Raw genomic sequence first — 15,962 nt, 5'->3', positions numbered from 1 at the left:
TAATAAAAAATTTGGTTTAATGTGGATCGGCTTGGAATTGAGGGGGGGGGGGGGGAGGGGCACCATCGGTGTGTAACCATAATTATGACTTTGAAGTTCAGATCCTTCTACTGATGGGAATGGTTCAGTCTTCTCTGTATTATATTGGTGAGATATCAGCCCAGATTGTGGCCATTGTCTCAATCCTCCAGTTGCCGATGAAGCTGTGGCGGAAGGCTCATGGTGGACGCCTCATTTGGTTACTTCTCTCTGCGTGTCTCTTCAGGGGAGTTTTAGGGTAAATTGTTTTTGCCAGCTTTGTAGCATTTTAAAGGACAACTCCACATAGAATGTGTTGGTGATGGAGATAAACGCAGCATGAAATAAGACTTATCGCTGTTCTGCCAGTCAGTGGTCCAATGCTGCGACTTGTCTGATTTCCCTACAGATTTCTATTAGAGATCTGGCCTGACGATTCTCCAAATGGTTTGTATTTCAAGCAACCGAACTCATCACAACTTTCCACTGGTGCAACCTTTGAGGAGTTGTCCTTGTAGGGGTCAATCCATCCAAAAGTGATATTTTCCTTTTCAGGTCAAGGCTGGTGGGTGGAGGCTTCCTATAGTTATGGATACCTTAACAGTGGGTCCTCTTATCATAATTCTCCGACTCTCTTCCCATCTGTCCTTTTGTATCTCCTCTTACCTTCTCAACAATAAAATCCAGCCAAGACAGGAGCCATAATCATCCCAGCAGGTGGGCAGCACAATGATGGGAACCCCTCATAATGGGCACAGTGGGTGTACAGACCCAGGAACTCAGCATAGGGTTGGGGGTAACCCCTCATAATAGACACAGCAGATGTACAGGCCCAGGAACTCAGCATAGGGGTGGGGGTAACCCCTCATAATAGACACAGCAGATGTACAGACCCAGGAGCTCAGCATAGGGGTGGGGGGAACCCCTCATAATGGGTGCAGCAGGTGTACAGACCTGGGAACTCAGCATAGGGGTGGGGGGAACCCCTCATAATGGGTGCAGCAGGTGTACAGACCCGGGAACTCAGCATAGGGATGGAGGGAACCCCTCATAATGGACACAGCGGGTGTACAGACCTGGGAACTCAGCATAGGGGTGGGGGGAACCCCTCATAATGGGCACAGCAGGTGTACAGACCCGGGAACTCAGCACAGGGATGGTGGGAACCCTTCATAATGGGTGCAGCAGGTGTACAGACCCCGGATAGTGGGAACCACTCATAATGGGAACCCATCATAGTGTACTGACCTGGGAACTTAGCACAGGGGTAGTGGCAACCTCTCATAATGGCCAAAGCGGGTGTACAGACCCAGGAACTTAGCACAGGGATGGTGGGAACTCCTCATAATGGGCACAGCAGGTGTACAGACCCTTGAACTCCGCACAAGAATGGCGGGAACCCCACATAATAAGCACAGTGGGCTTACAGAATGGAGAATTGATTATCAGTTTTGGGTGGACTGACCCATCAGACATTCAGTAAAGGGTTATTTAGTGAATTATTGGTGCAGTACATACAATCTCCCCACACATAGTAAAGAGAAAACCTTTTTAATTTATTTCTTTTTTTGTTTATTCCATTACCATGGACCTCACGCCTCCCCCCTTCTTTGTGTTTTTTCTTCTTTGGTATTTGCCGTGTTCTGTAGTAACCGTTCAGGTGTTGATGGCTTCGCAACTGCTTGACGCCTATAAGAGCCAGGCCGAATCCATTGACCACCAGCTGACACAGGAATTGCCCAGTCCCGAGAGCGGGCAGTTCTCATTGGACAAGAACATGTCACTGCCGCTGACTAACAGTCCAAGCCTTGTGCCCTTCCCCCGATCTCCCAGCTTCAAAAGCCCCAAGTCCCCCAGCAGCTACTTCCAGCTTTGCTATTAACTGTTTTCTTTTTCTGCATGGTAACTTCTATCTGATTTCACATGTATTGTGTGTATGGCTTCTTCTAACGGGTTTGTACAATCTCTGTCATGCCGTCTATACAGTCCACACAGACAGCCGGTCACCTTATCGATGAACCCGACCGCCAGAATGTTCTTCACATTGGAATGTCATTCCTGATTGTATGATTGGAAGTCTCCAGCTTTCATCTTTGGAGCAGCAAATCCCAATCCAGTCATGTGATGTCCCCCTCCCTCCTTCTTTTATGTCTCACACGTTCCCCCCTCACAGACACTGCGGCTCACAGTGGGAGGGGTTTAAAACAGAGGCAGTGCTGGTGGGTGGGACTGGGTGCGACCAGGCACAGCCATGCCCCCTGCAACATCTTCCCCTCCCACTGTTGCGGAAGAACTCATAGACTACATGTGGGGGACAATGTTGAGCAGTGCAAGGAGTTGTCACCCCATCACAGCAATCTGCATCAGAAGGACTTCACTGGTAGGATCTACAGGGGAGAGAACTGTGCAGATGGACTTCCAATGAAAGAAAATATATCATTATAATGATTCTACAGCTCTGCCCCCATTGATACTAAATAGATATAGTATAGTGTCCCATATTTCCCAAGTGCGAACCCAACCCAAATACAGATAGCGGCAGGTCCTATGAGCATGCATGGTGAACAGCTGGGACACTATTCTTATTCAAATAAACAGCAGATTGCATATAATGAAATCACCAATTGTCTGCAGTCCTTTAGAGCAATGGTCTCCAAACTGTGGCTCAGGGACCATGTGCGGCCCTTTGCTTGCCTTTATCTGGCCCTTGGAGCACTATTTTATCCACTGACCCCAATGAAAGGGCACAATTCTTCACAATGACACCAACAATTGGGCCGAGTGACACCAACTATGGGGCACAATTCCTCCCACTGACACCAACAATGGGGCACACTTTCTCCCAATGACACCAACAATGGGGCACACTTTCTCCCAATGACACCAACAATGGGGCACACTTTCTCCCAATGACACCAACAATTGGGCCGAGTGACACCAACTATGGGGCACAATTCCTCCCACTGACACCAATGATTTGACCCAATCACACCAACAATGGGGCACACTTTCTCCCAATGACACCAACAATGGGGCACAATTGCTTCCACTTACACTAAAGTTGGGGCCTGTTTTTTTCCCACCAATGTCAGGACCTTTTCTACTCCTAATGGCCACAGTCCGGTCCCCCTTAAGTATGAAGGACAGTAAACTGGCCGCTTGTTTAGAAAGTTTGGAGACCCCTGATTTAGAGTTTCAAAGCTACTGGGATGAGGCATCAAGCTTGTATTGCCGGTGGGTCCCAGTATCCCTACTTACTGGGAGGCCATGAAGTGCTTGTATGGAGACTCGTAGAGGAATGAGGGTCTAGTGAAGTCTTCAGCTCATTAATTTATAGTATCTTGTTTCTTAGCCCTGATGAAGGGGACTTGTGAGTCCCTGAAATGTGTTGGGTTCTTTGGACTTTTTCAAGCTTTGTGCCGCTCTCCCCCATCTAATACTTTAGGGACCACATGGGACACCCGGTGACATAGAGTTCCCTCTAGAAGTTGTAGCCTAACCATTAATCTGGTCTCCTCTGGGGTCCCCCCACACACATCCATGGAGTTCTTGTATGACAGAGATTGTACGCTCCCGATTTCTTCATCTTTTCTTTGTATCATTCTTCATCTGTAGGAGAACATTGTCATCTCTGCATGTTGTCACTCATTTTATTAAAGAATTACTAAACTTACTGACCTCGTCTCGTGTTTTCTTTTTCCTTTTCACGCTTCTTCCTCTGTAACAATTTATCTCACCGGTTGGCGCGTTTCGCCTTGTTCTTTATTCTGGAAGCAAACTCTTCTTTTTCCTTTTCCCCTTTTTTCTAGAGGAAGGATATGTGAAGATGTTCCTGAGGGGACGACCGGTGACCATGTACATGGCCAAAGACCAAGTAGAATCCTATAATCTGGAGGCCAAGGTGGAGCTCCCAACAAAGCGACTAAAACTGGAATGGGTGTATCCTTTACTGATGGCCCTAAAGCCGAACTCCGGGCACAATATTCTTACCTCCGTTAAATCAGGTCAACATTTCGGTGTCACTAAATCAACTTTCTGTGATAAATGTTACCTTCTATGACGACAAATCTGCTTCTTTACCCGAGGAGTTTAATATAGGTCCCGCCGTACTTCCTCACTATTCTGGATGTAAGCTCTGCAGGTCTCTTAGGTCCTAGCGTTATGATTGTGTCTCCGCCTGTCTCTACATTCACAAAACAAACTGCCCCATGCCAGCCCCCCACCTCTGAAGACCCTCCCCCAAGACATCAAGGAAACTCTTCTTGGGCGGCAGTGGGGTGTGGGCTTTCCCTCTGGACTGAGCGGTGCTCATAGAATGAAAGGGAAGCACCACTCAGTCTGGAGGTACCGTGAGCACGCACAATGGCATGTAAACCACAAGCTCCGCCCATAGGATATAGGTAGAATGACGTGAGTGGCGTGCTGCCCAAAGAGGAGTGGCTGAGCTGAGGACAACGCTGGACCCTAGGAAGGGCAAGTACAGCGTGGACTCATTGCTTTCTATAATACAAGGTTGCAGGGAATTACAAAAAAAAAGAAAAGAAAAGTGAAGTGTCACTTGAATACATTTATTTTATTATTTTACAACAAAGTCATGTTTTGCTTGGGGATCAAATACTTATTTCACTCACTGAACTGCAACTCCATTTATAACATTTCTATCATGTGATTTTTCTGGATTTTTGGTTGATATTCTGTCTCTATCATATAAAATACACCTATGATAAAAATTATTCACCCCCCATTTCTATGTAAAAGGGCAAACTTACACAATCTGCAGGGATCAAATCATTTCCCCCCCTGTAGCAGCTGGTCTGGGGCAGGAATGAGTGAGGTTCTCCTTGTAGGGTCAGTAGTCTTTGGTAGTGGCTGCCATGCAGCTCATCTCCTTTCTCCATTACCATGAACAGGAACATTGGGCCCAGCCAAGTGTTCTGTGCATGGTGTGATTGACCTTGCAGGTGTCCTCTCCCCACCTCTGATATTCGTTAGGAAACGTTCTGTGAGACTTGGCACTTCCTTAACGAGTATTCCAGCTACGGCTATCGCGGGCGAGACTGCCGCAATAATCTCTACCTTTTACCCACCGGAGAAACGGTTTACTTTATAGCGTCTGTTGTTGTGTTATATAATGTAGAAGAACAGCTGCAACGCCATTACACGGGTCACAACGATGATGTCAAGTGGTGAGTCTTCCCAATAATGAATACAGAGCTCGGTGTCACCGGGGATTTCACACCAGGAAGAGGGAATGAGGAAAATGTAGATCACAGAAACGATTGTAGATATAGTAAAAGAACAAATCTTTACCATCAGATTAAAGCCCAGTTCTAGTTTGTTTTTATAATCGCAGCCCAGAAAATATAAAAAGCTGATAAAGTCGCTCTCGCTGTGATTCTCCCCTCTTCTCCGTCTCGTGTCGTCCTCTGTGGACTCGCTCCTTTTTCTGGTTGAATGACACCCAAAGTCATTCAGATTACTTCCTGTGAATGCAGGGTGTCATGGGCCCGCCCCCTGGGAGTGCATTCCCATGGCAATCTGCACATGGGAGTGGCTCTGACATCATTATGCCAACATTTCACAGAGGAGCGTTCAGAGCCGGAGAAGAGAGACAACCCAGAATGTCTTGTGAGCAGCTGGAAGATGTGTAAAAAACAGGCAAGTAAAAAAAAATGTCAGATCGGCCCTAAAAATGTACAAACCCCTAAAGCCCAATTAAATTTTAAAAAATACACTGCCCATAGCCACCTATAGCTGCCTGTATCTTCCTACAGCCGCCCATATGTTTCTATATCTTCCCATAGCCACCTATAGCTTCCTATATCTTCCCATAGCCATCTATAGCCTCCTATATCTTCCCATAGCCATCTATAGCTTCCTATAACTTCCCATAGCCATCTATAGCTTCCTATATCTTCCCATAGCCATCTATAGCTTCCTATATCTTCCCATAGCCATCTATAGCCTCCTATATCTTCCCATAGCCATCTATAGCTTCCTATAACTTCCCATAGCCATCTATAGCTTCCTATAACTTCCCATAGCCATCTATAGCTTCCTATATCTTCCCATAGCCATCTATAGCTTCCTATATCTTCCCATAGCCATCTATAGCTTCCTATATCTTCCCATAGCCACCTATAGCTGCCTGTATCTTCCCATAGCCATGTATAGCTTCCTATATCTTCCCATAGCCACCTATTGCTTCCTATATCTTCCCATAGCCACCTATAGCTTCGTATATCTTCCCATAGCCATCTATAGCTTCCTATATCTTCCCATAGCCATCTATAGCTTCCTATATCTTCCCATAGCCATCTATTGCTTCCTATATCTTCCCATAGCCACCTATAGCTTCGTATATCTTCCCATAGCCATCTATAGCTTCCTATATCTTCCCATAGCCATCTATAGCTTCCTATATCTTCCCATAGCCACCTATAGCTTCCTATATCTTCCCATAGCCATGTATAGCTTCCTATATCTTCCCATAGCCATCTATAGCTTCCTATATCTTCCCATAGCCATCTATAGCCTCCTATATCTTCCCATAGCCATCTATAGCCTCCTATATCTTCCCATAGCCATCTATAGCTTCCTATATCTTCCCATAGCCATCTATTGCTTCCTATATCTTCCCATAGCCACCTATAGCTTCGTATATCTTCCCATAGCCATCTATAGCTTCCCATATCTTCCCATAGCCATCTATAGCTTCCTATATCTTCCCATAGCCACCTATAGCTTCCTATATCTTCCCATAGCCATGTATAGCTTCCTATATCTTCCCATAGCCACCTATAGCTTCCTATATCTTCCCATAGCCACCTATAGCTGCCTGTATCTTCCTACAGCCACCCATATGTTTCTATATCTTCCCATAGTCCTCTATAGCTTCCTATATCTTCCCATAGCCACCTATAGCTTCCTATATCTTCCCATAGCCATCTATAGCTTCCTATATCTTCCCATAGCCACCTATAGCTTCCTATATCTTCCCATAGCCATCTATAGCTTCCTATATCTTCCCATAGCCACCTATAGCTTCCTATATCTTCCCATAGCCACATATAGCTGCCTGTATCTTCCTACAGCCACCCATATGTTTCTATATCTTCCCATAGTCCTCTATAGCTTCCTATATCTTCCCATAGCCATCTATAGCTTCCTATATCTTCCCATAGCTACCTATAGCTTCCTATATCTTCCCATAGCCACCTATAGCTTCCTATATCTTCCCATAGCCACCTATAGCTTCCTATATCTTCCCATAGCCATCTATAGCTTCCTATATCTTCCCATAGCCATCTATAGCTTCCTATATCTTCCCATAGCCATCTATAGCTTCCTATATCTTCCCATAGCCTCCTATATCTTCCCATAGCCACCTATAGCTTCCTATATCTTCCCATAGCCACCTATAGCTTCCTATATCTTCCCATAGCCATCTATAGCTTCCTATATCTTCCCATAGCCATCTATAGCTTCCTATATCTTCCCATAGCCATCTATAGCTTCCTATATCTTCCCATAGCCTCCTATATCTTCCCATAGCCATCTATAGCTTCCTATATCTTCCCATAGCCTCCTATATCTTCCCATAGCCATCTATAGCTTCCTATATCTTCCCATAGCCATCTATAGCTTCCTATATCTTCCCATAGCCATCTATAGCTTCCTATATCTTCCCATAGCCACCTATAGCTTCCTATATCTTCCCATAGCCATCTATAGCTTCCTATATCTTCCCATAGCCACCTATAGCTTCCTATATCTTCCCATAGCCATCTATAGCTTCCTATATCTTCCCATAGCCACCTATAGCTTCCTATATCTTCCCATAGCCATCTATAGCTTCCTATAACTTCCCATAGCCACATATAGCTGCCTGTATCTTCCTACAGCCACCCATATGTTTCTATATCTTCCCATAGTCCTCTATAGCTTCCTATATCTTCCCATAGCCATCTATAGCTTCCTATATCTTCCCATAGCTACCTATAGCTTCCTATATCTTCCCATAGCCACCTATAGCTTCCTATATCTTCCCATAGCCACCTATAGCTTCCTATATCTTCCCATAGCCATCTATAGCTTCCTATATCTTCCCATAGCCATCTATAGCTTCCTATATCTTCCCATAGCCATCTATAGCTTCCTATATCTTCCCATAGCCTCCTATATCTTCCCATAGCCACCTATAGCTTCCTATATCTTCCCATAGCCACCTATAGCTTCCTATATCTTCCCATAGCCATCTATAGCTTCCTATATCTTCCCATAGCCATCTATAGCTTCCTATATCTTCCCATAGCCATCTATAGCTTCCTATATCTTCCCATAGCCTCCTATATCTTCCCATAGCCATCTATAGCTTCCTATATCTTCCCATAGCCTCCTATATCTTCCCATAGCCATCTATAGCTTCCTATATCTTCCCATAGCCATCTATAGCTTCCTATATCTTCCCATAGCCATCTATAGCTTCCTATATCTTCCCATAGCCACCTATAGCTTCCTATATCTTCCCATAGCCACCTATAGCTTCCTATATCTTCCCATAGCCATCTATAGCTTCCTATATCTTCCCATAGCCACCTATAGCTTCCTATATCTTCCCATAGCCATCTATAGCTTCCTATATCTTCCCATAGCCACCTATAGCTTCCTATATCTTCCCATAGCCATCTATAGCTTCCTATAACTTCCCATAGCTGTCCAAAGTTGCCCATATCTTCATGTAGCTTACCATAGCTTCCTATATCTTCTCATAGCTGCCTATATCTTCCTATAGCTACCCAAAGCTGTCCATAGCCGCCCACAGCTGTTCATAGCTGCCCATAGCCATCCATAGCTGCGCATACCTGCCTATTGCCAAGAATAGCTGCCCATAGCCACCAATAGCTGCCCATAGCCGTCAATAGCTGCCCATAGCCGTCAATAGCTATAGTTGCTCATAGCTGCCCATAGCTGTCCATAGCCGCCCATAGCTGTCCATAGCCGCCCATAGCCGCTTATTGCATTGTGTTAGCAAATTGTTCCAATAGATGGTAAAGCCACTCAGAGCCACAGCAGAGCCGGATTGCTGTGCTCTGTGTGTAAGCAGTGTCCTCTCTGCTGTGGTCCTGCATGCCCCCTATGAGTCCCTCAATTGTGAAACGCTCATGCTCCCTGCTGATTCGCAGGAGTGTGTCAGACCACAGCAGACATTTAGGCTGGCCATACATTATACACATTTCTTGTTCAATTTACACTTTAGATTTACCTTCAACTATTTGGTGTAAGAGCCGGCCTGACTGCATACACATGGGAAGTGTTTAGATGTGACCCCATATTATAGGCTTTTGGTAATCTAAAGGAAAAGTGGGGGAGGCACATATCGTACGGTATGGGTGGGGGAGGCACAGATCGTACGGTATGGGTGGGGGAGGCACAGATCGTACGGTATGGGTGGGGGAGGCACAGATCGTAAGGTATAGGTGGGGGAGGCACAGATCGTACAGTATGGGTGGGGGAGGCACAGATCGTACGGTGTGGGTGGGGGAGGCACAGATCGTACAGTATGGGTGGGGGAGGCACAGATCGTAAGGTATAGGTGGGGGAGGCACACATTGTACGGTATGGGTGGGGGAGGCACAGATCGTATGGTATGGGTGGGGGAGGCACACATCGTACGGTATGGGTGGGGGAGGCACACATCGTATGGTATGGGTGGGGGAGGCACAGATCGTAAGGTATAGGTGGGGGAAGCACACATCGTACGGTATGGGTGGGGGAGGCACAGATTGTAAGGTATAGGTGGGGGAAGCACAGATCGTACGGTATGAGTGGGGGAGTCACAGATCGTACGGTATAGGTGGGGGAAGCACAGATCGTACGGTATGAGTGGGGGAGGCACAGATCGTACGGTATAGGTGGGGGAAGTTGCAACCTGCAGGCAGTGACTCACCCGCTGTGTTCTGCAGGCAGTGACTCACCCGCTGTGTTCTGCAGGCAGTGACTCACCCGCCGTGTTCTGCAGGCAGTGACTCACCCGCCGTGTTCTGCAGGCAGTGACTCACCCGCCGTGTTCTGCAGGCAGTGACTCACCCGCTGTGTTCTGCAGGCAGTGACTCACCCGCCGTGTTCTGCAGGCAGTGACTCACCCGCCGTGTTCTGCAGGCAGTGACTCACCCGCTGTGTTCTGCAGGCAGTGACTCACCCGCTGTGTTCTGCAGGCAGTGACTCACCCGCCGTGTTCTGCAGGCAGTGACTCACCCGCCGTGTTCTGCAGGCAGTGACTCACCCGCTGTGTTCTGCAGGCAGTGACTCACCCGCCGTGTTCTACAGGCAGTGACTCACCCGCCGTGTTCTGCAGGCAGTGACTCACCCGCCGTGTTCTGTGGACCTCCACTGGTCTCAGACTCGGAGAAGTGCGCTCCGTTATTTATTAATAACTTTGTTGAAGTCTGCAGAAGTTTTTTCTTTTTTCTCTTTTAGCCTTGCGGTCCATCCTGATAAGATTACCATAGCAACAGGCCAGGTCGCAGGGACATCGAAGGATGGGAAGGTAAGTCGCTCCATTTCTTTTACAAAGTATAAAGTGGTCTCTCCCTGGCATTATTCTAGATTCCATTTCTTCCCGCAGAGATCCGGGGGCTGAACTATTCCGCAGCAGCAGGGGGGAGGTTACTGACTGATACCGCAAAAGCCTGGGGGGGGGAGGTTGCTGACTGATTCTGCAGCAGTCTGGGGGTGAGTGCTGCAAGTGTTCTGCAGAATAGAATATCACATATTAACAGGGAGTGTCCCGGGTTTATAGGGAATGTCGCAGATTCAAGGGGAGTGTATCAGGTTTCTAGGGAATGTCCTGGATTTCTAGGGAGTGTCCCGGGTTTCTAGGGAATGTCCTGGATTTATAGGGAGTGTCCCGGGTTTCTAGGGAATGTCCCGGGTTTCTAGGGAATGTCCTGGATTTATAGGGAGTGTCCCGGGTTTCTAGGGAATGTCCTGGATTTATAGGGAGTGTCCCGGGTTTCTAGGGAATGTCCTGGATTTATAGGGAGTGTCCCGGGTTTCTAGGGAATGTCCTGGATTTATAGGGAGTGTCCCGGGTTTCTAGGGAATGTCCTGGATTTATAGGGAGTGTCCCGGGTTTCTAGGGAATGTCCTGGATTTATAGGGAGTGTCCCGGGTTTCTAGGGAATGTCCTGGATTTATAGGGAGTGTCCCGGGTTTCTAGGGAATGTCACAGATTTATAGGGAATGTCCCGGGTTTCTAGAAAGTGTCCCGGGTTTCTAGGGAATATCCTGGATTTCGAGGGGGGGTGTCCCGGGGTTCTGGAGAAATCCTGAAGGCGAGTTTGGGAGGAGGTGAGAAGGGAGTTAGAGAGAAGGAGGTCTTGGGAGAAGCGAAGAGATCGGATTGGTTGATATTTTGAGATCCGGTCAGTGATGTAGTTGGGGGCAGAGTTGTGGATGGCTTTGTAAACTGTTGTTAGTGCTTTGAATTTTATTTATGAAGATATAGGGATGCCGACCACCATGGGGTGGTTCCATGAGAATGTATATTATGGAGCATCCCAAAACTCAAATAATAAAAAAACTCAACAAAATGGACTTTACAGGCACTGGTAAAATAATTACATAAACTTTATTATTAACACCTATACCAAAATTTACAATAAATACACAAATTCATATCATCAATGTTAAAATCCTAACCAGGATAGTGAAATAAGCAGACCTTGTGTGTCTAACCCTGGTGGGTGGGGATGCGATTCCCCCACAATAGACACTACTGGTATGGTCGCATTAATTGGACCAAGGTCCAAGCTCTACGGGTTTTGTGACACAGCGCTTCTTCTAGAGCTCTTCAAATCATTCTACATAGAATAAAACATTACATAAGCATGTTGTGATGTGTATTGGGAGTGGGTGAAAGTAGGAGAGTTTCTAGTGCCCATAGATGGCATCGTGGAGTGGTGTAGAATATGAAGTGCTTGAGTTGCAATAGTCCCAAGATGGGGGTCACACGTGACTCAACCGACCTCTCCTCAGGTCTATTTGTCCATTTGGTTCAGCATGGTGAATAAGTGACTGAGAACTGTACCTAGGGCGATCTTCTGGATGTTTCTTAGGGTGAGGTGTGTGTTGTCCCCCTCCATTGTGATTTCTTTTACATGGCCCAGCATTGGTTTTCGGACGTGTAGAAATGGAGTTGGATGGTGCTGCCTGTATGGAAGAAACAGACATAGACGAGTCAGATTCGGGGTCGCATTCCCTATGTTCTTGTGGTTTTGATTGGTCTTCAGAAGTATAAGGGCATCTGGTTTTTCTACCTATGAAGAATTTTGCCCTCAGTGAAGGCCAGCCTATCTTTTTGTTATCTTTGTTCAGTTTGGTAACTTCTTAACCTCATTATATTTTCTCTGATGATTCTTGAAAACGTCATTCCTAGTTTGTAATTCAGAAAGCTCCTGATACAAGGACATGTCCGAGTTGTGCTGGGAGATTAGTAAATTATTACATTTGGTAAGTCCCCGCTCCCACTGAGGTTTGAACTTCCTAAATGAAGGAAATCTTTGATCTCGGAGACCTAATGGACATTTATTCTCTTGCATATATTTGAGAAAAAATGTGCCAATTGAGGTTGGATTTCTTTTTGAGAAGACGTTTGGTATTAGTTATGTATTGATTCAATCCCAAGTCATCCCTAGAAGATCCATTACAGCTAGACTGGATCTCATTCATAAAGCCTGACCAGGCATTGCCTGTAAAGTCCATGTTGCTCGGATTGGCACTTCAATTAGTGATCTGAAATAAAAAGAAAATAAGGGAGCGGGTACGGAAATAGGTAATTAGGGTCATTTCATTATCCTGGTTATAATTTTAACACTGATGATATGAATTTGTGTATTTATTGTAAAGTTTGGTATATGTTAATAATAAAGTTTATGTAATTATTTTACCAGTGGCTGTAAAGTCCATTTTGTCCTAGTTTTTTCATAATTTGAATTTCATTTGTTGGGTGAGTGAAGGCCAGTAGAGGGATTGGCAGAGAGGGGTGGAGGACACTAAATGGAGGTCAGTGGAGGGATTGATAGAGAGGGGTGGAGGATACTGATTGGAGGACAGTGGAGGGATTGGTAGAGAGGGGTGGAGGACACTGAATGGAGGACAGTGGAGTGATTGGCAGAGAGGGGTGGAGGACACTAAATGGAGGTCAGTGGAGGGATTGATAGAGAGGGGTGGAGGACACTGAATAGAGGCCAGTGGAGTGATTGGCAGAGAGGGGTGGAGGACACTGAATGGAGACCAGTGGAGGGATTGGTAGAGAGGGGTGGAGGACACTGAATGGAGGACAGTGGAGTGATTGGCAGAGAGGGGTGGAGGACACTGAATGGAGACCAGTGGAGGGATTGGTAGAGAGGGGTGGAGGACACTGAATGGAGACCAGTGGATGGATTGGTAGAGAGGGGTGGAGGACACTAAATGGAGGTCAGTGGAGGGATTGATAGAGAGGGGTGGAGGACACTGAATAGAGGCCAGTGGAGGGATTGGTAGAGAGGGGTGGAGGACACTAAATGGAGGTCAGTGGAGGGATTGATAGAGAGGGGTGGAGGACACTGAATAGAGGCCAGTGGAGGGATTGGTAGAGAGGGGTGGAGGACACGGAATGGAGGCCAGTGGAGGGATTGTCAGAGAGGGGTGGAGGACACTGAATGGAGGCCAGTGGAGGGATTGGTAGAGAGGGGTGGAGGACAGTGGAGGGATTGGCAGAGAGGGATGGAGGACACTGAATGGAGGCCAGTGGAGGGATTGGCAGAGAGGGGTGGAGGACACTGAATGGAGACCAGTGGAGGGGTTGGCAGAGAGGGGTGGAGGACACTGAATGAAGGCCAGTGGAGGAATTGATATAGAGGGGTGGAGGACACTGAGTGGAGATCAGTGGAGGGATTGGCTGAGATGGGTTGAGGACACTGAACAGTTGGTAATGTGGATGAGTCTTGCAGCAGCATTCTTTAGGGACTGAAGGGGGGAGGAGTCTATGTAAAAGTAATCCAATGAGGAGGGAGTTGCAGTAGTTGAGGCGAGAGATAAGTAGGGAGTAATTTAGAAGCTTGGTGGTGTCGTTGGTTAAAAAGGGGCATATTCTAGAGATGGGGGCGTATTCTAGAGATGTTGCGGAGGTTAAGGCGCCATGATTTGGACAGGGATTGGATGGGAGCCTGAAAGGACAGTGCAGAGTCCAGGGTTACCCCTAGCACCCTGGCATGTGTGGAAGGACTGATAGTTGTTCCATTGATCTTGACAGAGAGTTCCGGGGGAGGGGCACGTGGGGCAGGCAATATTATGAGCTCGGTTTTAGATAGATTCAGTTTGAGGAAGTGGTGTGAAATCCAGGCTGATATGTCTGTTAGTAAATCAGTGATGCTGGATGAGACTGATGGGGTGAGCTGAGGGGTAGGGAGATAGATTTGGGTGTCATCAGCATAGAAATGATATTGAAAGTCATGGGAGGCTATCAGCTGACCCAGGGAGGGGGTGTAGATCGGCAATAGTAGAGGTCCAAGGACAGAACCTTGTGGGACCCCAATGGTAAGAGGAGTTTCAGAGGAGTAAGTGGAGTTGTTGGTGACACTGAAGGTGTGGTGAGATTGGTAAGATTCCAACCAACGAAGAGCGCAGTCAAGGAGACCGAGCAAATTTCATTTTTTGAGGAGGAGGAGAGGGTTGTCAACTGTATAAAAGGCAGTGGAGAGGTCCAAGAGTAAGAGTACGGAATAGTGACTGATGGTTTTAGCTGTTAGGAAGTCATTTGTGAGTTTTAGCTGAGAAGTTTCTGTGAAGTGCTGTCGGCGAAATCCAGACTGAAGGGGATCTAAAAGGTTATTCTCAGATGATTGCTAAGTCGGTTGTAGACTAGACGTTCAAAGAGTTTGGAGGCAAAGGGAAGTAAAGAGATGGGTCTTAGGTTGTTAAGATTGGTGGGATCTAGTGAGGCTTTCTTTGGTATGAGAGTGACTAGTGCATGTTTTAGAGGGTTGGGGAAGATGCCAGTGGAGAGGTTGAAGATATGAGTTAGAGTGGTAGGATAGAGTGGGAGGATAGAGTGGGAGGATAGAGTGGGAGGATAGAGTGGGAGGATAGAGTGGGAGGATAGAGTGGGAGGATAGAGTCGGTGGATAGAGTCGGTGGATAGAGTGGGAGGATAGAGTGGGAGGATAGAGTGGGAGGATAGAGTGGGAGGATAGAGTGGGAGGATAGAGTCGGTGGATAGAGTCGGTGGATAGAGTCGGTGGATAGAGTGGGAGGATAGAGTGGGAGGATAGAGTGGGAGGATAGAGTGGGAGGATAGAGTGGGAGGATAGAGTGGGAGGATAGAGTCGGTGGATAGAGTGGGAGGATAGAGTGGGAGGATTGAGTGGGAGGATAGAGTCGGAGGATAGAGTCGGTGGATAGAGTCGGTGGACTCATATTGTTGAGTGGATTAGGCAGTGGCTGAGTGACAGACAACAGAGGGTTGTAGTCAATGGAGAACATTCAGAACAAGGTCATGTTACCAGTGGGGTACCTCAGGGATCTGTACTGGGACCAATTTTGTTTAATATCTTCATAAGTGATATTGCAAAAGGCCTCGATGGTAAGGTTTGTCTTTTTGCTGATGACACAAAGATATGTAACAGGGTTGATGTTCCTGGAGGGAAACGCCAAATGGAAAAGGATTTAGGAAAACTAGAAGAATGGTCAGAACTCTGGCAACTGAAATTTAATGTGGATAAGTGCAAGATAATGCACCTGGGGCGTAAAAACCCAAGGGCAGAATATAGAATATTTGACACAGTCCTGACCTCAGTATCTGAGGAAAGGGATTTAGGAGTAATTATTTCAGAAGACTTAAAGGTGGGAAGACAATGTAATAGAGCAGCACAAGATGCCAGCAGAATGCTTGGATGTATAGG

General features: G+C 46.7%; 1 protein-coding gene across 8 annotated transcripts in view; it reads left to right on the top strand.

Moving 5' to 3' along the window:
• EML1 (EMAP like 1) overlaps nucleotides 1-15,962 on the top strand; it is a 354,659-nt gene that overhangs the window by 243,204 nt on the left and 95,493 nt on the right. For all 8 annotated transcript variants that reach the window (XM_082275525.1, XM_082275529.1, XM_082275528.1 and 5 more), the window contains 3 exons: nucleotides 3,828-3,957; nucleotides 5,055-5,204; nucleotides 10,498-10,567. In XM_082275525.1, coding sequence (XP_082131651.1) covers nucleotides 3,828-3,957; nucleotides 5,055-5,204; nucleotides 10,498-10,567 — 350 coding nt within the window. The remainder of the gene's footprint in view (nucleotides 1-3,827; nucleotides 3,958-5,054; nucleotides 5,205-10,497; nucleotides 10,568-15,962) is intronic.

This window comes from Pelophylax lessonae (genome assembly GCF_965119305.1).
Source record: "Pelophylax lessonae genome assembly, chromosome: 13".
Classification (NCBI taxonomy): Eukaryota; Metazoa; Chordata; class Amphibia; order Anura; family Ranidae; genus Pelophylax; species Pelophylax lessonae.
Note: the sequence above shows the minus strand (reverse complement) of the source record. Positions and strands in the feature narration are given on the sequence as shown.